The sequence below is a fragment of the Uloborus diversus genome, chromosome 3, assembly GCF_026930045.1.
Source record: "Uloborus diversus isolate 005 chromosome 3, Udiv.v.3.1, whole genome shotgun sequence".
Taxonomy (NCBI): Eukaryota; Metazoa; Arthropoda; class Arachnida; order Araneae; family Uloboridae; genus Uloborus; species Uloborus diversus.
The window spans coordinates 163,982,571-164,008,250 of NC_072733.1; the positions used below are offsets into that span (position 1 = coordinate 163,982,571).

At 31.1% G+C, this 25,680-nt stretch overlaps 1 protein-coding gene across 1 annotated transcript in view; it reads left to right on the plus strand.

The window, feature by feature from the left end:
* Nucleotides 1–17,825, plus strand: part of LOC129219247 (stromal interaction molecule homolog) — a 131,595-nt gene extending 113,770 nt beyond the window's left edge. Inside the window, exons 12-13 of the mRNA XM_054853573.1 lie at nt 2,377–2,623; nt 15,552–17,825. Of these exons, the coding sequence (XP_054709548.1) occupies nt 2,377–2,623; nt 15,552–15,810 (506 nt within the window). The 3' untranslated portion in view covers nt 15,811–17,825. The remainder of the gene's footprint in view (nt 1–2,376; nt 2,624–15,551) is intronic.
* The last annotated feature ends 7,855 nt before the right edge of the window (nt 17,826–25,680 follow it).

The window sequence follows — 25,680 nt, forward strand, 5'->3', positions numbered from 1 at the left end:
AATACATCCACTCATGACAAGATTTGCCAAGTAGAAACATTGTAAAGCATTTTTTTTTCCTTTCATGCGACAAGCAAAATTGTCCTATAAATATGAAGCTAATGCTAATGAATAAAACTGAATATCATTCATTTTTTTAAGTCACAACTAAAGTGGGGGGTTTTATGTCTAGGGGGACAAGAGGTTCTTGAATTTTATTAAAGTATTTTATGTGTAAATTCTTTTAATTTGTTTAAAAACATCTAGTACATTAGAATTCATAATAAACAGATAAGAAATAAACCATTTTTAACATAAATGAATTTTTATACTCTTCCTTTCCTTTTATTTATTGCAGCATAGTCCTTCTCTGCATTATCTACTGCAGGAGTTCTCAACCTGGGGGGCATGCCTCCCAAAGGGACATGGAAGAATTTCAAGGGGGGGGGGGCCTGAATGTATTCCATAAATTATGTGTAAAAAGTAAAACAAACTATAATTTACTCAATATTGAAATCACATGTAAATATTTTTGACATTATCCCCATTTTGCAGTTTTTAGTGCAGTTTTTATTGACATGTTCCAGTGAATCTGTATTTGTTTTGAGAACAAACAATCAAACTCATTCGCATGAAATAGGAAAGAAAGCTATATATTCATAAAGGTCATATTTTTGACTAATAACCACACTTAACTTTAATTAGAAGTAAATTATTAATAGAGCCTTTATTAAAAAATTATATACTATTATTTTATTGTTATTCACTTTTATTTAGCATGTATGCTCATGTTATGTAAAGTTTAAAAAAAAAAAATAATAATTGATCTCAAGCAAAGTGATGAAACACAATATCTTATGTTTTCCTTTTGTATTATTATGGTTATTAGTTCATCAAGTAAGCATACATAACAGTAGAGGAATAGAAGAGATGAAAGTTTCACTAACCTTTAGTGACAGTGATAAATTGTATTTACAGCCAAGTAATTCCTGTATGAAATGTCAATCAATTCAATAATATTTGCTCCTTGTCCATTCATTACTGTTAAAAGTGTTGTAAAATTTGTAAGGGAAAGCTCTCAAGTCCTCTCATTTCCACTAACGTCATCAAACATACCTAAAATTGCAATATTAGTCCTTCAATTTCGAAAATTTTCTAAAGGATGGTACCCTCTCTGTTCTGAAAATAACCCGTGAACCTTCTTTTAATGTCATTGAAAACTGCCTAAAATGCCTTTTTTAAGACATTTATTTCAGAAAACTTTCACTGGAGAGTTCTTTAACTGCCCTAATATTAATCCTTAAGAAAGCCTGCAATTGCACCTTAAATATTTCAGTTTCAAAAAATTTCCAAAGGCTTAGCGTCTACAAAAATATCCTAAATTTACTCTTTAATCTTCAATTTTAAAAAACTTCCTGAGAGCAAATCTCCTTTCCTTTCCAAAAATACCCTAAAATTGATTCAATTTTTAAAAATATTTTATAGGAAAGCACCTCTTTCCCCTTCTTTTTCTAATGTTTTTACATAGTGGCTTTTCTTTTGGTGACATTAGATCATCCTCTTATGACACCAAAAATATCCTGAAATTTTGTTTATCAAACTTAGGCATAGAAAAACTCTTTAACAGGAGAGCCCAGATTCTTCCCTATTTCCTTAATGTCACCAAGGATAGCTTAAAAATTTCATTTTCAGCAGTTTCTGTGGGAGACTCCCCCAAAACCCTACACAGCCAAAAACTGACCGTAGTTTTGAAAAACACATGCAGGTGAAACCCCTCCGTTTCCTTTCATGATTACCTGATACTGTCTAAAATTGAACTTTTGAGACATCAATATCGAAAAATTTTCTTGAAAGAACCACCAGATCTACTGGAGCCACCAAAGATAGTCTAAAACTCCTCCCTTGCCCCTCCCTCTCTCAGTGTCTGCAAAGGGGGCCTACAATTGCATTTTTAAGTTTAATGTCAAAAGGTTCTATTTTTTGTTAGGATTGCTTAACCCGCTTAGGGGAAGTCTGAACACAAGAGTCTGACTCCGGCCATGATTACAGATGAAACTTTTAATTAGTTTTTGAAGAAAAATAATATGAAAATATACTTTTGAAGTGTGAATTTGATAGTAAAACTTTTCATTCTATGGATTAAAACTCTTTTCTGTAGTTTTTTTATATTTGCTTGCACTGTTTATTTGCTCAATCATAAACATAATTTTTGTATGAAGAACAATATTGTACATAAAAATCACTTTTTTATTTGATAAAGATCAAAATATTTATAAAATATATTAAAGCAAGTCATTCTTTATTGCTCAAAATTTTTTCGGATTTTAAATAGTGTTATCTAAATGAATGACTTAGTATTATTAATTTCATCTAAAAATTCCTATTTTGTCTTTCTAGGATCTTTGGCCAACATACCATTTGTTTGCAATCAACGTACAGGATTAAATTTGAATTTTGGACAAATGCGCAGAAGTCCATCATCAGACTTGAAATCTGTTGCTTCTTCCAGTGCTATATTGCAAAGGTCAAATGCATTTCATATTGATCTTCTTTCAGATTCTTCATTTTTAGAAGGTAAAGATGTTAACTCAGCAGAAGAAATTTCTCCTGATGAAAATGTGCGACCAATGTTTACAGTTGGAAGGTGAGCTACATTCTGTTCAATTTTTTCTCCTAAGTTTATGTAATGATTAGTTATTTTTTTGATTTAGAAATAAGTTCTTTATTACTCGAAGCCTTATAACTCAAATATTCTTTTATCTCAAAGTTTTCATTCGGTCCCAGAATAATTTTGTCTTTTCATTACATAGTTGTCTCTATATCTCGAATGTACTCCCTTTAAGTCAAAATTTTTATGAAGGTTTCACTTTCAATTTATACATAAAAATGCAGCTAAAATAAAATCCCCCCTCCCCCTTTTAATACTTTGCTCTGCTTATCAGCTTGCACAAGGGAGATAACTTATTTAAAATAGAGCTCCTTAATGGGCACAGTGTTACAAAATTGCTTGAAAAAGTAGGCAATTGGGCTTTTTGCTGTAGATGAAAACCAAAATCTCATTGCTGGCAAACCTTTAAGAGACCTTAATTTTGGTAAAAAAAACTGAAAACAGTAGCCTTCATTTTTTAGATGGCTCAAATAAATTGCTTTTATGACAAAAAGAATTTTAAAAGCAATTCAAACTTAAGTTTAGAGAAAAAGTCTTGTTGATGTGATTCTTGTAAATGAGATCTACCATTATCTCAAACTACCAATTTCTCAAAGGTTTTAGTCGGTCCCTTGGGACTTCAAGTTATCGAGAGTTGACTTTATTTCACGTAGAACAATACAAGTATCAAGAAGTACTTTGTATATATATATTGTACAATCCCAATATACTTAATTACTTGGAACACACTGAATCAAGTTCTTTATATAGACTGCCTTTAACCTGCATTTATCCAATGAATCATCACATACTCACAAATTTTGCCATATCAACTACTTGTGTACAGATTTCGCACACAGAACCTTCTACCTCGTTTTCTCCTAACAAGCGTGTTCAAGCATCACAGAAGTGCTGCTTGTTTATATTAAGGCATAGGCAATATTAAGTGGACAAATGGAGCTATGTTAAATTTTAGATTGGTGAAATTCAATGTTTGGAGGCAATAATAGTTATGTTTAGCTAATTTGTGTGTATGTACTAGTCATGAAAACCTTTTTTCATACTACATCCATCTGGCGCCTGCCGCATCTCTGCCGTTAGTTACCAAGCAGTTCATCATCATCATCATAGTTGGCTCGACAGCCCAGGGTGGGCCAAGGTCTTCCTTTGGAGAATCTTCCAAGACGTCCTACTTTTTGCCTGGGTTTTCCAATTTTTAACTTTGAGAATATCGAAGTCAGATTCAACAGAATCCAACCATCTCATTTTTGGTCGTCCCCTTCCTCGAATTGTCACAGGTTTTGCAGCAAAAACTTTTTTTACTGGGTTTTCTTCGTTCATTCGAGAGACATGGGCCGCCCAGTTCATTCTCCTAATTTTTATGCATTTTATTATGTCAGGTTCTCTAAACAATCTGCAAATTTCAAAATTGAATCGTCGTCTCCAGACACCGTTCTCATTGATGCCTCCAAAAATGCTTCTTAAAACCTTTCTCTCAAAAATTAATATCTTGTGCTCTCCGGTTTTAGTCAAAGGCCATGTTTCAGAAGCATAACTTAGAACTGGCCTAATAAGAGTCTTATAAACCAAGATCTTTGTTTTTCTTGAAATCAAAGACGATCTGAAGATGGGACGTAGTCCAAAAAAGGCCTTGTTTGCCAACGTTATTCGGTTCTGTATTTCTGAGATTGTGCCATTTTTGTTGTTAACACAGGACCCAAGGTACGTAAAACTGCTAACGATTTCAAATGAATGAGTACCAATTTCTAAACATGTGTTCCTGTCATTTGGCAGAATTTTTTGTACAGGCATATACTTGGTCTTGGAGTCGTTTATTTTTAGTCCTATTCGACCAGCAGCTATCTCCAAAGATGAAAAAGCCTCTTTCAAGGCTGGTACAGTCCTAGCAACTATATCAATATCATCAGCATAGGCTAAGATCTGAACTGATTTGTAAAAGATGGTGCCCCTAGTGTTGATATTTGAGTCACGAATAGCTTTTTCCAAAGCAATATTAAAAAGAAGGCAAGACAATGAGTCGCCCTGTCGAACACCATTATTAACATTTAAATCCTCAGAGAGGACACCCTTGAATTTTACCTTGCATTTAGTGTTGTTCATAGTGCACATTACAAGTCTAATTAATTTGCTTGGGATCTTGAATTCATACATTGCATCCATTAAATGTTTTCTATCCACACTGTCAAATGCAGACTTAAAGTCTATAAACAAGTGATGAGTGTCAATATTAAACTCAATTGATTTTTCAATAATTTGACGTAGACAGAAAATTTGGTCTACTGTAGATTTTCCACTTCTAAACCCACATTGATAACTACCAATTTCTGAATCCACAAATGGTTTTAGTCTCACAAACAGAATATTGGATAGGATTTTATAGCATGTGGTTAGCAGGCTGATGCCTCTATAGTTGGAGCAGACCATTGGGTCTCCTTTCTTGTGAATAGGGCACAAAATACTAATGTTCCAGTCTGATGGTATATATTCAGAGCTCCAAATATCAATTATTAGTTTATGCAGGTGCTCATATAGCTGAGGACATCCATTTTTTAGCAACTCTGCAGAAATAAGATCATGTCCTGGCGATTTATTATTTTTTAGTTTATTTAAAGCAAATTGAATTTCATCTCTATCTGGGAGGGGGATGACTTCGTTATCATTTAAATCTATAGAGTCGCGCCGATGGTCTTCCACTGGTTCCTCCGAGTTTAAAAGGTCACCAAAATGTTCCATCCATCTACAAAGTATATCCTGTTTGTTAGCCAGGATTTCACCCTGCTTGTCTCGACACAGAGCAGAACTTGGTTTAAAGTCAGAACGACTACGATTAACCTTTCTATAAAATGCTCTGCATTCATTGATGGTTTTGAGATTATCAATGTCTTTTAGGTTCTCCTCTTCAAAAGTTCTTTTCTTCAACTTGTGAAGCCTTTTTTCCTCTTTTCTAGCTCTTTTATATTCATCTGAGTTATGTCTGGTATTTCTCTGCAACATTAATTTTATATGCTTGATTCTTCTTATTTGTGAGTTCAGCACATTCATCGTCATACCAGTCTTTATCCTTCTTGCGTTCAATGTTTCCAACTACAGCTTTAGCTGTATGACAAACACTTTCTTTTATTTTTCTCCAGTATTCATCTATGGAGTCGCTATCACTGATTTCCGTTAGATGCTTTTCTAAACATTCAGCATATTCCTTTTTTACTTCAGTGTTCTTAAGTTTCTCACAATCAAACGTTTTTAGGGGCTCAATCCGTTCTTTCTTGGCATTGGAAAGCCTTGCTCTAATCCTGGAAATAATTAAATAGTGATCAGAGTCTATATTTGCACCTCTGTATGTTCTAACGTCAATTAGGTCTGAGCTATGTCTAGCATCAATCAAAACATGGTCTATTTGATTTGAACATGTACCACCTGGTGCTTTCCATGTTTCTTTATGGATTAGTTTTGTGACAAAATAAGGTACTTCCAACAATCATCCCATGCTCCACCGCAAAATCAACCAGTCTACATCCATTGTCGTTTGTCAAATCATGAAGGCTATATCTACCAAGAACAGAGCTGTATTCTAATTCCTTTCCAAGTTTAGCATTCATGTCCCCAATAACTATTTTCACATCATGTCTTGGACATCCACTGTAGGCTCTAGACAGATTTTCATAAAATGTTTCCTTTTCTTCATCAGATTTATCTTCTGTAGGGGCATGGCAACACAAAAGGCTGTAGTTAAAAAACTTTCCCCTAATTCTCAACTTACATAGTCTTGGTGAAATTGCTTGAAAATCCATTATGAGGTGTGAAATTCTTTTATTTACAACAAATCCAGTTCCTTCAACATGTTTCCTATCATTGCAACTATAGAAAACTAAGTAGTTTTTACTGTTGAAAGTTCCATTACCTGTCCACCTCATTTCCTGTAAAGCACATATATCAACATTGTACTGATCTAGTTGCTGCAGTAACTTTAAAAGTGCTTTACTTTTGTATAAAGACAAAACATTCCAGCTTCCAATTCTCAAGTCCATTGTCCGTTTTCCAGGTCGTTTTCGTAAAACAGTCCGGTTATTTTCTCCATTGGATTTCGAAACACGAGTTTTTTTACGAGGTGGGGTTGTCAGCCCCACGCCCAAACCCCAACCTGGAGGACCAGTCCCCTGTACAATCCCCAGGGGCAGGGTGCCCGGCTATCCTCCCAGGCACTGAGCACCTATTTTAGTCGCCTTTTACGACACGCATAGGCTACGTTGGGACTATTCTTACCCCCGGTCACCACACGGGGCTACCAAGCAGTTCAGTAAGACAAAAAGTATAAAAATGAATAAATTAATTTCAGAGTTGTCATTTCAAAACCTTAAATTAATGTGGCATTTTCTAAAATGGTCTAAATCCACATCACCCTGAAGACATATTATTTATAAAAACCAATAAAACTGATAGGTGACAAAGAACTAAGCAAATTAATTTTGTTCCTTGTGTAGTGCATTTTGTTTGGAAAATTGTTTCTGTGTCTTCATTCTAAATTAATATTTCTGAGAAAGTCTTTCTCAGTATGAATATCAAATTTGCTTGTTTTAGATTTTGAGATAAAATGATAAGATTTATGTTTATTGTTCTATAAAGCAGTTTTTCAAACAGTTCAATATAAATTGATTTACAATAATACTGAACTCTTTCCACTCTAACAGTATTAATTTGGAACCCTTTTAGAGATATAAGTAGCTGTATTTTTTTTTTCCTATGAAAGTATACACATTATATTTTTAGCTCCCATTAAAATGTTATGTACGGTAAGAACCAACTATCCGGAATGCTGGGGACTATCGCAATCCTGGTTATCTGAATTTCCTAGTATTCTGGATTGCTAGAAAACGCTGTTTGCCAATTTTTTATAAAGCCCAAATTACAGTAATAACTAGTTCTCTTTCAGAATAAGAAGAAAACGGTAAAGAAATGCTTTTAAGTTTGAAAATATTAGAAGAAAAAACCATTTAGATGCAAAAAAAAAAAAAAATATCGCAAGACTAAATGAAAAAATAATTTTAAAAAAATGTAATCTTACACTAGCTTCTAATAGTAAACATTTAAAAAAGAAAATTAATAAGAATCACACATTTCCAACGGAAATGTGCAATTTTTTTACTGGTATTAAAAAAGTTAGTTTTCGTGAATGCTATTTTTGGAAAGGATTCATTTCTGTAGTTATAATTTTTATCAACTATTGCATGGAAATTGAATTAATATCAATAAAATTTTAGTTTTAAAATTTTTGAAGCCTTTTAAGTGTAATTATAATAAATAAATGAAATGTAAACTCTGCGTGATCCGCTATGCGAAACATTCGGGAATAGGTAGTCAGACTTTTCCTGCTCTTTCATATCATCAGACTTTCACTCTAAAAAGCTACAATTTATGGCCATACAGTACAAAAATTATTTTAGACTGCATGAATATTCATTCTTTTAGTGTTTGGTTTGAATCATACATACTTTAACAGATATTTCCAAAAAAAAAAAAAAGTCTTATCCAAAAATTAAATTTTTCTTTTTTAAATGGTGTCAAAATTCAGCATTTTCTGGTTAAAGGGTCTGTACTGTGTGCGTATATATATATATATATTGAAAAAGTATTAAATAGGAAAAAAATTAGAGTTGCATGTCTTGTCTGTTAATAGTTCTATTGATGTTTATATATATATATATATATATATACTAGAGGACCCGACAGACGTTGTTCTGTTCAAACTTAGTAAATTGAAAAGTTGAAAAATTTCAATACCCTATCAAGTGTTTAAACCTTTTTGTTGAAAAAAATTAGTAAAAAGAAAATGTTTTAAGCTATTGGGTATCAGAATGCGTGTATTATTATAACTTCATTTATCTAATGCCCACTGAGCAGTTGATTCATTTCTCGCATTCTTGAAAGATTTTCATAGATAGTATGATTTGTTCCTTCTGCTATACTCAAAGGATAAAAATCGTCCTCAGATATTAAGTGTAAAAAATTAACTTCCCATCTAAAATAAACGGCAAATCCCGCTGCAACATCCCCCATATAAAAAAGAATAAAACAATCGAAAGGATATGGTTGAAAAAAATGATAAAGATAAAAACAGTTCTCTGAATAAGTGCGAAAATCACTCATCTTCCCCCCCCCCCTCCCGATGTAAAATAAACACATTCTTCAACTAAAATGACTAAACACTCTTTAAAAAACCAACAACAATTCTTCGTAATTTAAAATATTTCGCCAAATAAACAAAAAATACAATTAAATTACATTAACAGTAGCTTTAAAATGCAAACAAATAATCCTGCAACTCTATTGTTTATGGCCTAATTCGCCAAGCTAACACGTTACTGTAATCCAGCCGATCGGTGAACGAAGCAAACTCCGACCGATGAGCGGTCCGATCTTTTGAACGAAAACTTTTAAATCTTGCTCTCTCGCTGCGCATTTGTCTCACTATATTTCCATGCGTACTTAAATAATCTTCATATATTGCCTAATTTGTTCTTTCCACCAAAGATAAAATCTTCCAAGATAATAGAAGATAAATCTTCCACTGCATAGGAAGATAAATCTTCCACTGCACATTCCACCGTCTTTTCCAGTAATAATGTACTGATTACTTTGATAATCCTTAAAAAGTGTTCTTGACATTGGTGCCAAAACTCAGATGGATTTAAGCTGAGAAACAAATGTTGCTAGGTATGGTACTTTCTGATCATTTGGTTAGTGAAAGAAACACGATTTCTTCCAGTACTTAACTTTAAAATTACAGGACCTAAAATCGTTGCTTTCAAGGAATGAAGGCTTCTCTCTCTCTCTCTACGTATTATCTATTCTCAATTGACATGTCACAGTAGGAAATTTCATTACAAAAAGCAGAGCTGGCTTTCTTATTGTCCTTTGGCAACGGGTTAAATATTTATTTCAATTCTCGCTCAACAATGGGTTAAAATAAATATTAATCATTTGGGAGATATAACCATCCAATGTTTAAATTAATTAATTAATTAACAAAAACGTTTCCAATTCAATCCATCGCGCTTCGAAACCATGCTTGCCACTACTTAATTACACACAAAAAATTTGATCAAAATCGGTGCAGCCGTTTAAAAGCCTTATGGTGACAAACGTCCGCACAGAAGATTTTTATATATTAAGATATATATACACACACACACTATATGGCCAAAAGTATTGGGCCACTTTCAAAAATTCAAATTTTTATGGATTTCTCGAGAAATAAAAGACCAATTGCTCTGTAATTTTTTCTACGTACAAAGTATACTCCAGCTGTCGTTTTCCAATAAAAATTAAGTCTACTATTCATTTAGGGGACCAGCAACAAGTTGATTAACCAAAAAACGGTTTTTTATCATTTTTCATTGTAAAAAACTAGGAATAAGCCATAAATTTCAGAAATAAGTTAAAAAACTATCAAGAATTTATTTTTGTATTTTCGTGAAAGTATCTCTTATACCCATGGAGATATAAGCATTTCTTTCAAAAATGCATTTTTTTAAAAAAGTTTTCGGCCCCTATCACGCAGAGTTTTCCGTCAAACGTTACCAAACTTTCAGAATATTTGACAGTATATTATAGAAACATAATAATAAAATTTGAAGTTAAAATATTGAAAATTTAATGACATAGGAACGTTTAAAGCAATAAACTTTTCACTGCACATGTGCAAAAGATAGCAATTTATAGCTTTCATAATCCAAAGCTAAGATATGTCCTACAACTCATAAAAAAATTCCACCTCAATGTCTTTAAAATTTAAGAAGATTTTATCAGCGATCAAATGAGTCAAATTTCTATAATGCTTGGAAAGGTGGCGAATGGAAAGGGGTCATTCTCAAACTGGCAACACTTTCCCGTTGTTGTAGCAGAGTGATTCATGATAAGAATGGATTATTAATATATATATATATATATATATATATATATATATATATATATATATATATATATATATATATATATATATAGATATTTATATACATACATTATATAAACACAAATAAAACAGCAAGCAGATAAGGTTATGTAACAAAATCGATTGAATAAATTAAGTAGATGAAGCCAGAACTCCTCAACAGTGGAAGCTTCATCCTAGGGTCAAAAGATCAAAAATTATACTAAAAACTAAATGAGGATGTCCAGTTCTGAAAAAAACTAGCATTCAGAAATATATTTGGCTAAATGCACCACTGGCACTGCATATGAAAAATGAATGCAAATTTTTGGAACTAAGACCTAAAATTATATACAATGGAGGTTTCGTCTCTGTGATTAGAAGCCAAAAGCTATCAATAATAACACTCCACCATACCACCAGCAAAAATTCAAAAGTTTTACTTGTGTGTCTGGGTGCAAAACAATTCCATAATTAGCGTGTCAGTAATCATGCCAGTCAAAAACAAAATTAATTCATTCGAATTAAATGAAAAATCATTCTATAAAATCTGGTTTATAAATCCTACGAGGTCGAGACTGAAAAACAAGATTCAAAAGACTTCACAAACTCAAGTTCACACGTGGTGGTTTCCAAAGTTTAAATCACAAGATTGAACAGAGTCATTCCATTTCAAATCAGGCAGGCAGGTATGAAAAGTGTCATATGACCATCACCGATTTTTTTGAAAAAAATACAGTAGTTACAATTAAGAGACATATAAAAGATCCCAAAAGGATTTTGCAAGAAAAAAAAATTTTTTCTTCAGTTACAGCCTATTAAAATTCTACACAAAATCCGCCATTTTGGAAAAAACCGGCAAAACACTCCATTTGAAATGGACACTATTTCCAAAGTATTTAACTTATTCGAATAATTATTTTTTCTAAAAATAAATAAGGACCCATATATTCTCTAGACATCGTTTTTGAAAGTTTAGTTAGGTTTTTTTTATGAAGAAAAAAATTAATTTTTGCCACGAAAAAACTGCATCTTTACCGATTTTATGATTTTTTTTCTCCATGAAAAAAACGTTTTTTTACCAAACGGAGATGGCAGTCTAAAGCCCTTATATTATAGTTTCATAACATATTTTATTATAATCCTTGGATGCATACATTCTCGGAAATAAAATTTGAAATTTTGAAAATTTTCAAAAATTAGCGATTTTTGAAGTGATTTTACTCAAAAAACCCATTTTTTAAAAATCTAAAAATTGGCTCATTTGAACCCCATATAATGCTTAACAAGTGGATAGACACCGCATCCAGTATTTTTTCCCATAAAATGTTTTATGATTTTTTGAAAGTGACCTTATCGCCCATGGCCATGCATGCAAGATGAAAATGTCTAATAATTTCATTCACTGAAATTCTGATCATAAATATGTCTAATAGCTACAAAAACGGTGCACTTTATCAGGAACAACTAAAATCTTACTGACTTTTAATAATATATCAGTAACAAACCGCTTTTGATGACCCAGTCAATTCGTCTTTTTGTAAGACTCTGTGTGTAGCCTTTAGATAGAAGAGCCTTTGGTGATTATATTAATGACTAGCTACGATAATGATGTAATTTATCAGTAACAGTTAAAATCTTTCCTTTTTTTATAAATATTAGTTTATTTCGTCTCCAAAGCTATGCATTCACCGTTACTTTCACATGCAGCAACAAATCATATTTTTTCCCTTTCAATAGTCTTTCTCTTCAACTCAATTACGCGACAGGGGAAATCATTAAAGGGAAGAACAATACAATGCATTTAAAACGATTAATTTTAATTTCGTGCTTTGGTTGTCATTGGCGAATGTTGTCACGTAATTTGTCCGTTGTTGTCCATATGATTACTCACTTGTAGTTTAAGAATTTAAAAAGCCTACCTGTTTTATGAGAGAAGCAATCAACTGAACATGGTTGTAAGTTGAGGTAACCAAACAGATATCACCAAAGAAAGCTATTATAGCAAGGGATCCTATTTCTAACAAAAGAAGTGCAGGATCCCTATAGTCTTCAGAACTTATTTTAATGCTTAAGTGGCCTGAATTCGATCAAAAATACAAAAATTTGAGTGAAACAAATAAGGAAGTATGGAAGCTCAGCTCCCATAACAATTAGGCGCTGATCAGCAGAAAAATATATTTATATAACGAAGTACAAAAAGACGAGTTGACTGGGTCATCAGATATTTTGAAAAAAAAAAAAAAACTGCTGGGTTTTATTCAGAATGGCATAGGAATGATGTGAAAAGAAATTGGACTTCATATTCGAATTCAGTTTCGGGGGCTTTAGACTGCCATCTCCGTTTAGTAAAAAAAACTTTTTTTTCATGGAGAAAAAAAATCATAAAATCGGTTAAAATGCAGTTTTTTCGCGGCAAAAATGAATTTTTTTCTTCATCAAAAAACCTAACTAAACTTTCAAAAAGGATGTCTAGAGAATATATGTGTCCTTATTTATTTTTAGAAAAAAGAATTATTCGAATAAATTAAATACTTTGGAAATAGTGTCCATTTCAAATGGAGTAATTTCCCGGTTTTTTCCAAAATGTCGGATTTTGTTCAGAATTTTAATAGGCTGTAACTGAAGAAAAAAAAAATTTCTTGCAAAATCCTTTAGGGATATTTCATATGTCCCTTTTTTGTAACTACTCTAATTTTTTCAAAAAAATCGGTGATGGTCATGTGACAGACCCTGCCTGATCTGAAATGGAATGGCTCAACAGTTAAATGGTTACAGTGAAGCAAAATGTTGATTGAAGGCTATGCTAGCGAAAATGTTTTTTACAAGATTATTTGGGAAACTGTTTTCGAGAATTTTATTTTTAAGTTAATTCATTTCCTGGTTAAATGCTGTCAGGCCCAGTTCCTTGGGTAGGCGGCCTAGGGCAGCAGATTTCAAAGTTGAAACTTTTTTTAGCGTATCTGTTTCAGCGGTATAAGATTCTTAGCTTCAATGCTAAAAAATAATTTAGAGTGTGCACTAGTGCTTGGATATGCAAGATGTTGTTGGGAATTAAACTAGAAATTCAATCTAATTTCTGAGGCGGCAAATTGCGTGATTTAAAAATCTTTTGAAAATGCTGATATCTGTTTCAATGCCATAACAGGCACTACTTTAATGCTAAAAAAAGATAATTTAAAGTGTGTATCAGTGCCTGGATATGCAAAACCCAGTTTGGAATTTTACAAGAAACTCACTTCAATTTTAAGCACTTTACTATTATTTTTATTTTTTTAATGTATTATTATTTTATATTGTTATCATCATCATTATTCAATGTGCTAGGGATGGGGCGGCACTTGTCAATATCGCTTAGGGTGGCAAAAGTACTAGAGCTGGCCCTGAATGCTGTTATAGTGTTGCAAATTCTTTTGATTCTGAAGGCTTGCAAAACAATGATGCCAAAAAACCTTTTTACTGAGACAAGAAGAAAATTTTTGCAGACAGTTAACTTTGATTGAAATTTGCGTCTTTTATCCTAAATTGTGGTTTCACAGTTGAGTCAATATTTTTATGTCAAGAAAATTAAAAACTTTACAACTAGAACTAGTTTTTTTTATGTAAAGGAGTTATGATAAAATTTTTTGCTAAGTTCAGAAAAATTGGAATAGTTGATACATAACAAATCATCAATATACCTACAACAGAAAAGTGTATTACCAAGATTATCAATAGAAAATTTTCTTTCATAAAATAATAGAAAAAGGTTTGCTTAGGTAGAACTAAAATTAGCATGAATTGCCATTTTTCAAAAATGGCAATTCATGCTTTCAACAAATTAATGGTATTGCATAATTTAAATAACTCCATAAAATTTATCATAACTCTCTAACATTGGAAAAGACTAGCTCTAGTTGTAAAGTTTTTAATTTTCTTGACATAAAAGTTAATATTGACTCCAATTGTGAAACCACAATTTACGATAAAAGACGTGAATCTCAATTCAAAGTTAACTGTCTTCAAAATTTTTCTTCTTGCTTCAGTAAAAAAGTTTTTATTGGCATCATTGTTTTGCAAGCCATCAGAATCAAAAGAATTTGCAACACTAGCACAGCATTTAACCAAGAAAAGAATCTACGTAAATATAAACTACTTGAAAACAATTTAAAAAATAATCTCACAAAAAACATTATCACTAGCATAGCCTTTAATCAACATTTTGCTTCACTGTAACCGTCTAACTATTCACCCTTATGATTTAACTTTGGGAAACCACCATGTTGATGATGCCTTTTGAATCTTGTTTTTCTGTCACAAACCCTGTACGATTTATGGACTAGATTTTATCGGATGATTTTTTATTTATTTTGAATGGATTTATTTTGTTTTTGACTGGCACAATCACTGAAACGCTGATTATGGAATTGTTTTGCACCCGGACACACAGGTAAGACTTTTGAAATTTTGCTGGTGGTATGGTGGATTGTTATTATTAATAGCTTTTGGCTTCTAGTAACAGAGACGAAACCTCCGGTGTATAATTTTAGGTTTTAGTTCCAAAAATATGCATTCATTTTTCACACGTGGTGCGTTTAGCCCAATGTATTCCTGAATGCTAGTTTTTTCGGAACTGGATATCCTCCATTTATTTTTTAGTGTAATATTTGGACTTTTGACCCTACGATAAAGCTTCCAATGCTGAGGAGTTCTAGTTTCATATACTTAGTTTATTTAATCTATTTTGTAATGTAAGCTTGTCTGCTTGCTATTTTATTTGTTTATATAATATTTGCGTGTCTTATTTGTTTGGCTGCTTTGCGCATCTTTGGACTTGGTGTTTATTCTTTTTTAATTTTTCCTCTAATGTGATTTTAATATATATATATATATATATATATATATATATATATATATATATATATATATATATATATATATATATATTATTATTTATAGTATTTATTTATTTTTGTTTCTTCAAATCATCTCTTATTTTAGCAAAGAATTTGTCATAAAACCTATGCAGAGAGTGTCAGAATCAGAAACTCGTGGCTTTCTACAAGATCCATCACTGTCATTCTTACCTGTAGAAAATGAATCTGAAAGCTCTGGTAGTCTCAAATACATATCTGATCAAGAAAGTCATAAAATAACATCAAGATCAGCTGCAACAATTCCAACTTCAGAAGGTTATGCAGATATTCTGAACAAAAATTTTGATGCCAGCACAATTAATAAAAAATATAAAATTTCATAATTCTTACCTTTATTAAAGGGTTGGATTTGATGTTCAGATCAAGGAAAAAACCTTTTTGTAGATCAAATGTTCCTGACTGTGATGACAAAATGAATATTTTTTGCTAATTTTTCATACTTATTTAATTATGCATTATTTTTATACCTTTTATTGTTGAATGTTTGAAAGTTTAATTTGCTTGTACATGAGAAAATTTTGAAATAATTTTAGTCTTTTTTATGAGTAAGATTCTTTTAAATGTTAAAGCTTTTTTCTGGAGATTTAAGCATGTTATATACAGTATTTCCATTAAGCATGTTTCCATGTTTAACCTGCATCCTCTCTATTTTCGCAAATGGTCAAAACAAGATGCAGAATTAAAATATTAAAAGTTTCAATTCAAACCACTATACACTTTTTTAGCCATTTACAACTTTTCGGGGGCCATATTGTGACTTGATTTTTTTTCCCCATATTGTGCGCATTTTCTAGCGTGTGTTAACGTATCATAGTATAACATTTCCTTTAATTTTCCAAAAGCAAGAGAAATGGAAAATATTTACTGTTCTCTTTTTGATTCAACAATTGCCATTATCCGCGTTTTTGGATTCTAGGCTTTATGTTTCCATCTCATTTTTATGATCAGTCTATTAGAATTTTGAGCTCAAAATTCTAACGTAGCCTTGAATATTGGTCAAAAATGTTTCATTTTTTTTTTTTTTTGTTGGTATTGTTTTCTTTCGTGCTTGGGATTTCCTTAAATATGAATGTGAGGACCTGGATGTAATATGAAAAATTTAGCAACTTATCAACACTTTTTTTGCTTCAAAACTTATAATATCTTAATCCTGCTTATGTTTTGATCATTTTTGCTATTGGAAGTATTCTAGATCTAACGTTTGCAAAAATAGAGATAATGCAGGTTAAATGCAGACATTCTGAGTGTATATACATATGTAAACAATACTTAGTTGTTAAAGTTTACTATTACATTAAATCAGCACTTTCCTTTCTTAAATTATGAATTTAATTATTGTCATTTATACAATGCATAATTAGAATTTAAAAAGTATTAAGTTTAAATGTCAGAGGGATTTTTTAAATTAAAGACTGATATGCAATTCTTTTGTGATAGTACTGTGGAAAGAATTGTATATGTTATTGAAGAATAGCATCTTGAAATATTAATCATATTTTATATGATCAGAAACAAATTTTGTGTGAAACAAAACGCTCATTAAATGAGATGGTAAGTAAATATGTTGTTTCTTGCAAAATTGAATTCATATTCTTCAATTTTAGGTTTTCATATCTTGTCCTTCAATCTTGCAATTTGTCAATAAATCAGAAAATCGATTAATAATTTTATAAAATCTAATAATCACTTTATATACTTTTCTGTAGCTAAGAACTAGTAGAAGTTGAATTGAATTGTAATGTGTGTTAGTTGTGTACTTGTAGTTTAGAAATTGTTTTTTTTTTTTTTTTGCATAAAATTTGAATTTTTGCTGCGTCTTTGTTGTATTTCTACATTAAAATTTTTATTTTTGGTTTACCACTTCTTAAGAAACTAACTACACATGAAGTGAAAAGTGATGAAGTTCTTTCAAGTAATGAAAAAAAAAAAAATGTGCTTAACAACTTAATGAACAAGAAAAATGATTCAAATTTCCCAAAGATGAATGTATCATTTTCAAAAAAGCAATAATTTTTTATAGTGTATTTTATTCATCACAAAAATCAAATAGCTATTTATCTTACAAAAGCATGAGCTTTAATGTCATTGTAATTTTAATATGACTCCAAAAAAATAAAAAATCCTTATAAAATGACATTTTATGGTAACCATTATTTAAAATATGCTTATAAATATTAATCATAGTTTCAAATGCGCTCAAACATGTTTTTAAATAGTTCTAATCCTTGCTTTTCACTCATATTCACTTTTAATTAATTTTCTATCACTCAGAGTATGTGTTAGTATATTTTATTATAAAAAAAACTGCAAGACTTCTACTGTCCTCAGAACTTACTTTTAATTTAAATATCTGAGTTTTGTCTAATATAAGGAAATTCTCATAAAATTGAAAAGTTAAAAAAATTACTTAAGAAAGCCGCTCACCTGCCCCTCTTACCCTAACTTAGCCAAACATAGCCTAAAATGGCATTTTTGAGATTTCAATGCCAAAGAATTTCTAGTAAGGAACCCTCTCCATCTTCCTTGTGTAAAATACTTTTAGAAGGAGATATCTTCCAAATGTCCCATCCTTTCCCCCATATAACACCATACATAGCTTTAATTTTAAAGTCTTAGTGTCAAAAAGTTCCATTTTAGGCCTTCAATGTCAAAATTTTAAAACAGAGAGCACCCACTTTGTCTAAAACCTCGGCATATATCCTACAATTGGGTTTTTAAAACTTTAATAAAAAAAAATCTGGGGACATCTCCTAAACCCTGACTTTTCTTTTAAGTCATCCAAGCTAATCAAAAATATGTTTTTAGGATTTTAATTTCCAAATATTTGAGGGGCAGAGTCTCCAACCTTTATCTCTGACATTTCTTCTAAAAAGATAGCCTAAAATTTGCTTTTTTGTGGTTCAATTTCAAAAGATCCAATGTTGCCATAGATAGCTTAAAATTTTTTTTTAGTAATTTACAGAGCCTCAAAATCATTCCTTCCCAAAAATAGTGAAAAATCAACTTCAAACAAAAATTGTTTTAAAAAGATTTGATGAGAAGGGGATGTCGTATATTCAGTATCGCTTTTATATAAAAATGACACAATAACATGGCAAATACCATCAAACTCAGAGAGTTTGTTTCTCAAGCTTTAACATGAAAACTGAAGAAATATTTAGGTAATCCAAGTATTGAAATGTGAAAATAATACAAAAATCAATGCAATGCATTTTTCTCAACTTTGGTAGGTTTGGAGTGCATGTTAATTTTGTCTTTGTCTAAATGAAATAAGATTTACTCTCAGTTCAATCAAAAGTACATCTTTTCAGCACTCTGCCCATTAAAAATTCCAAAAAGTTTTTTTTCACTCTGTTACTATTTATACAATTTTTTTTTCTTTCTTTCTCTTGTTAAATAAAAATACTGCTGATAAATGAGAATATATTTGTTGAACATATTATACACTGTTTTTTTTTCTAAATATCTTGAAATAAGATCTCCCTCAAAACTTTCAGTGAGTGTGCAATGGTATGTTCCCCCTCTCCCTTCTTCCTTCCATTTGATACATATTTAATTTTATGCTTGACTATATCCAGACATAAAATTACTAAAAAAATGAGAAACAGATTAACTGATAATAGAACAGTTTTTAACAAGAAATTGCAAGATTCAAGGATTGTAATTAATTTAATTTACAATTAGCAGTATTATAATTTTTTATTGATGAAATGTGTTTTCTTATTTATACAAAAGTCATGGGTTTTATTTCAGTTCTGTATGCTCTAATACTTGCAAGTGAGATGAATCCAAATCCGGATTTTGAGATTATAGATAAAAATTTTAGTCTTGGATAGTTTTAAAAATATATTGTCATGCTTTGCTCTGTTTTAACATTTTGGATGCAGTTATCATTACTCCTTGGCGATACTAGCAAACACACCTAATATTGCTTACTGAAGCAGGGAAACAATTTTTCATAACACACAAGTAGTGAAACTGTTGAAAGCAATGGATGAACTAAAATCCATTTTCCTTGCAAAAACCAAGAAAAATCTACAAATTATTTCTTCTTAATTTGAAATAAGTATGGGTAAACATAAGTATCTTATAGATTTATCATTTTTCCTTTCATGTATAAATTATAACTAAGTACAAAATTAGAAATTAATTCATTCTTTCTTTAGAAATTGAAAAAAATATTTGTTTAGAAACATAGCTCACTCACTCTCTCTCTCATATACAAGTATATTCAATTACAGATGGTAAATGCTGGAGTAGAATTTGTTTTCGTTGGACGAATTTTAGGAAGATTCTCCTGAAATGTCAGGGATAATTTAATATTTGGTTAGGCTACAAACAGATCATACCATAGTTCATTGCATTAGAAGTGACTTAGCAAATTGAAAATAAATATTTCATATGGCATTTTCTTAACCTCTACCCCCTCCTCCCTCTAAAATACTTTCTCAAAAGAAAGTTGAATAAAAAAATATATTATTTAACTATTTTGTATATAATAGCATTTAGCAGTCAACTTTTAATCCATAACTATATCATGCCTAACCATATATATTTACTTTCAAAGAAGTCTACATCACTTTATAAACTAGTGATGAACTTGAATTTCATTCTCTAATTTTAAAGGGAAGAAAAAGATAAAAACATTATTCTTACATTTGATAATAATGACTTTGAAATTTTCATTGCCTCTCATTCTTTTGATTCAGAATTATTACCTGCTATTAAAAACTGCTCCGATTTTGAATTTTAGTGTATTCACAAAACTTTTTTTGAAAGAAGCCCTGTATTTAAAATCCTGTTAAAAAAAGCAAGCAGACAATTCTTATTCTAATATTTGTAACTGATCATTTAATATCTGCAACAAGTCCTTTTCACAATGTTTTGAGCTACTGCAAGTTTCTTTAGTATTTCTATTCGCTCTTATTTGGCCGAAAGCTAGTTCTTCAATCTTTTCAACTCATTAATCTGTTTGTTAGTTTAACAAATTAAATGCCATGACAGTCCTTAAGGGCCAGTGCAAGATTTGTTGTTAAGGCTTGACCCATAAGATTCGCCTACAGACTTTTTTTTTAATTGTTTTTATTGTACAATGGCATTTGCACTATGACACATTGAGCACAGTTTTATTTATCCAAAAAACACTTTTTTGGATCAGAATTACCATGTGGCTAAAACAAAACAGCAGGCCAGAAACGTTGAATTTTTCCAGGTTGGACAACAGGTGTGTACTCAGTGTAAATTGACTAAAAAATCATGCTCACTTGCATGTTAATGCTTTAGTTTCCCAAATCCAAGGGGTAAATGACCTCCCCCCCACTGATCTTCCTAAATGACAGGCCTGCAAAACAGTTTTGAGTAATCCAGTTCTCTATTTCAGCTGATTAGCTATTATTTTTCAGAAGCATTGGTTCTCTCCCTCTTCATCTACAAGCATTATTTCAAGTATTTTTTAATTTGTCGTCACCTCATAAATGAATAACTTTCACCTTTCCCTAACAATGACAAATAAATTATTTGAAAAGCTTAAGTAATGGGCAATTCTAGTCTTGTAATTGTACACACATTTTGAGCTATCATACATCATTCTAGACTGAAAAAGTTAATTCAAAAATTATTCAGAAAAGAAAACATTCAATCTCAAAAGTTTCAGTTTTAATTATTGCAGAATGAACATTCAAGGAAAAAAATTTTGTACCATTCTTGTGTTAACTAAAAAACATTTGGTTGACATACCAATTTCAATAAAAGTAGGATTTTTCCAAATATTGCTCTTATTGACTTCTGTATCCCTCTACGCTGCCTTCCTTTGCAGCAATAACATTGTCTTCCATTGAACTGCATCATAATATGCCTCATCAACTTGTTCATTTCAGATAACATCAGGTGTATCTTAGGTGATTTCTTCTGAAAACACAGTGAAAATGTTTCAAAATGGTTGTTAGTAGAAGGAATGAAAATTAAAAAGTGCAATGTTGATGATTCCTATATGATTTCACAATTATGCTTGCTTACATCTGCTCAAATGCTTAGCCGTATATCCAGTAGCTTTTGCATCGGCAAAAAAACAAGGAATATTTACATATTAGTCCATTGCTCAACTAGCCCCTAAGAAACAAGACTGAACAAAATTCGTGTGTTACTTCTTCCAATGGCAAAAGGGTTTAATTTATCTAAAAAATAAAAATTAATTAGCTCAACTTGGTATTAATATCCAGTTTTCTCAGTTCTTTTATCAGAAATGAAAGATTTTGTCCACTCTGTTACACATTTAAAAACAACAACAAATTCAAAATTTTCAATTATTTTTTAAATTTTTTTTGTTTAATATAAACAAATGGAACATATCTTTCATACAAATGCTTAAAATGTCATTGTAAAAGGCACATTTCAGTTTTATTGCTAATTATCTTACTCAAAAAACGAAATTTTTAAAAATCATTTGCAAAAGTTAGATTATTATATGAAACAAACTTGAAAAAAAGATTGAAGTAGGATTATTCTAGTTAGTAATTGTGTAGTTCTATGCAAATTAACCTTTAACTTAAATATTAAAAAAAAATTACAACCAAATCAGTTAAAATATTCCTGTAAGAGTGGACACTATTATTGAAGATAGAAGTAATCTCTATGTTTGAGCAGAGAAAATAAATAGACAATGTTTCATTCTTTAAAATTTTGTATTTAATTCAATTTTTCTATAAATTTGTTAAGCTAAGCTTTTTGAAAAACATCAATAGCATATGGGACTTGTTTACTATTTCCATAAATATTGTCCACTCTGTTACACAAGAAGTGTAACAGAGTGGACAAAGTAGTTTAAAAAAAATTTCTAAACCTAAACATAAAGTAACAGTTAAAGTAGTGATACAAAAGCAAAGAGTAACTCTAAAATTACTACTTTATATGTAATTTAGATTTTTTTTAAATTTTTAATTAGTAAAATTAATGTAACATAGTGTACATTTTGTTACTCAAATTTACTATCAGAGACAAAGAATGAATCTTACCTTGCTTGTTGACTGTTGAATCCACTAGGGTTAGCTAAACAGGAGTTTTTACCATCTGTCATTGTAAAAGTATTGCTAGTTTTTTTATAAAAATATTTTTTTATTCTTTAATAACTGTAACAGAGTGGGCATTTCAAAATTTGTAAACTGTAGGGACAATTGTAAATTCCCTGCTTTTTCATTAAAAAATATTTTTCTAAAAACATTTTATTGTTTAAATTGTTACAATTGAAGGTGTTACAATATAATTGGAATTTTTTTTTTGTTATTGCATCTAAGAAATTACTTAAACCACTTTTTAACTGTCACTGTTTTGAAGCTGAGACATCAAGATTTTGCCTTTTTGACTAGCATAATTATTTTTTAAAAAATTCCTAAATCAAAATATTAAAAACAAAAAATACATCATGATACAAAATTGCATGAATAAAGAAAAAAAATATGATTAATTCAAATTAACTATCAAATTTTTCTGTAAAAAATCCACAAGTGCTGGACATGAAATGTACCATTTTCGTCGAAATGACCCATATACTTAAAATCTCCCTTATATGTCGGCAAATTCATCAAAATTTACTCTCTTGTCCTTGTTCTTTCTTTGTGTGAATGTATTGTTATGCTGTAAATGGTTGCCTATCCTATAAATGGGTCCCTATAGCATGTGTGTACTGTGGTAGTCTGATTTCACACCACAGTTAGAAAAGTGAAGCAGAGTACCTCAAATTACCAGCCTAGTTGGCACAAGCCAACAACAACAACATTCTTCAAAAATATCATTTTTCATAAACATAGTTTTGATTTTATAAATTCAGGTAGCAACATAAATCTAACAAATCAGTCTTTTTAGCTAAATATAAGACACAAATAATGGATATGAAAAAATATTTTCTTTTGATTGCTCATATTAAGAAAATACCTTCCATTTTCAATTTTTGCCAAGCAATAGCTACGCTTTTTCGATAAATCATATTGAGTCAGTAGCCATTGAGGAAAGGCATTTTCAAAATACAGTAAAGTCTCGAAAATCCGAGTCTCAAAAGCACGAGGTTCCGTTTAATTCAAGGTGCTTCATTCATATTTTAATTCTAACAACTAAAAATTATTTGCACCAAAATTTAAAAATGCTTTGCTATTTTAAAGTAAAATTTCCTTATCAACAATCAATAAAATATTAAAAAGGTATTGAGAGGTCAGTGTCAACATTTGACAAGTGGCATAAAATATTCATTGACTACCGATATACAGATTAATTGCTAGCAACTTAATACGAAAAAGAACTTGAAATTAACATTGCTTTGCAACAAAAAACAAACAAATAGCCTCTTTGAAATATCTGATAGCAATCCACAGTTGAAATGGTTCTCTTGAATGTGACTTGACGTTGTACGAATTGTCTATGTGAAATTTTAACTTTCTATGACTAATTGTTTTTGCTTTATGGAAGATACTTTACTTACATAAGCACACGCATACAGTTGTCAGGGCAATACTTATAAAAATAGGTTTGGAAACAATCAAAATACATTTTTAGGCTGCCTTCAAGTTTACACTCCAACATATGTTAATGTGACCAGATTTTTCAAGCTAAAAATCAGGACACATGACGGGGGGGGGGGGGGTAGAGTAGTTTTTTTTTTCTACAGGCTTAATATTTTACGTAACGGAAAAACATGCTCAGGCTCAAAACATGCTTGAAAAATTTTGGTTGAACAATCATTAGACCTAAAACTTTTGTTTTCTTTAACGGTACGGTACACCCAAACGCCTTCAGCAGCCGCGACTTCAAGATCGGTTGTAGAAGGATTAACTGACATGAAAAAATTACTAACTTTACTAGAAGAGGAGGCAGAAAACTCGGCATCCTTGTGTTTTTTGTATTAATATGTTTTGTTATATCCGACAGTCCTCCGTGGGATATACTGAATGAATGCCCTTGACATTTTTCACAAAAAATTTCACCTTCTTTGTCGCCCTTTTTGAGAAATGGAAATTTATTTTTCAAGTTGTCATTCAAAACGCATTTACGTTTACCCATCTCGTAAAATGTGTAACAGTTACAATCACAATGAATGAAAAGAATTTATTTTCCCCTGTTCGCGGCCAACACCTGACGCTTAACAGCTCCTCTTCAATCCAAATCATGGTGGAGGTAGTTCAGCGTATTGAACATTAAAGAATAACATTTTACATGGCGTTCTTACGTTTACTGACAGCAAAAAATGGAAAAAGCGTTTAAAAATCTAGATTGTATGTTATATTTCTTGTGTGACGGAATTTAAACAAAAAAGCGGGACTTTTTCGACAAAGCGGGACATTCTCGCAGCGGGACAGTAAGACAAAAAACGGGACTGTCCCGCCAAAAGCGGGACGTCTGGTCACATTAACATATGTATAGACTTCAAGAAATAAAAACTGATAAAAATTCGTTTTAAGGTAAATAATATTTAAAATTTTGTTGAAATTCAAATAATTTTTCGTGCAGAAAAGGTATCCTTTCCACTTTAGGAAAAAGTGTAAGGTGCTCCACTTTATGCCATTAGAATAGTGTAAAACTTAAATCGCTGAGAATTTTCTGGATAGTCCGAGTTTTCAGTAATCCGAGGTAGCGTGAGCCCCAATTAGCTCGGATTTTTGAGGCTCGACTGTACTGACTTATGCAGCCCTGGTTTCGTGAGCATGTAAAATTCTTAAAACAACTGACATCCCCGCAGCCTGTGAAATAAGGGCAGTTATCCAGTTTCTCAATGCAAAGAACATCAAAGTTCAAGAAATTCAAAGACAAACTTGTCAAGTTATTTGACACAATGCAATGAAAGATTCCGTAGCCAGAGTGGGTGTGCTGTCGTTATAAAAGGAATCTTTGACCCAGCATCCCTACAACCTCAATTTCATCCCAAGTATGAGATCTGGAGCTTCTCATAATGATGACTTTCATCTTTTCAAGCACCTGAAGTCCTTTCTTGCAAGCTTGAGTCTTTTCTTGTTGCTCTGCAACTTTATTGTCAGAAGTGTAATTCCACAAAAATTTTTTTACTTTCTGTGGATTTTAACTTCAAGGAACATGTGTTGCTACTATTTATTTCATACGGAGTGACAGTTAGCCAATCTGGTTTTGCATTTTTTGGAAGTTATATCCCTTTTGTACAATGGAAGTAATTCTACATGCAACAGATGTTATACACA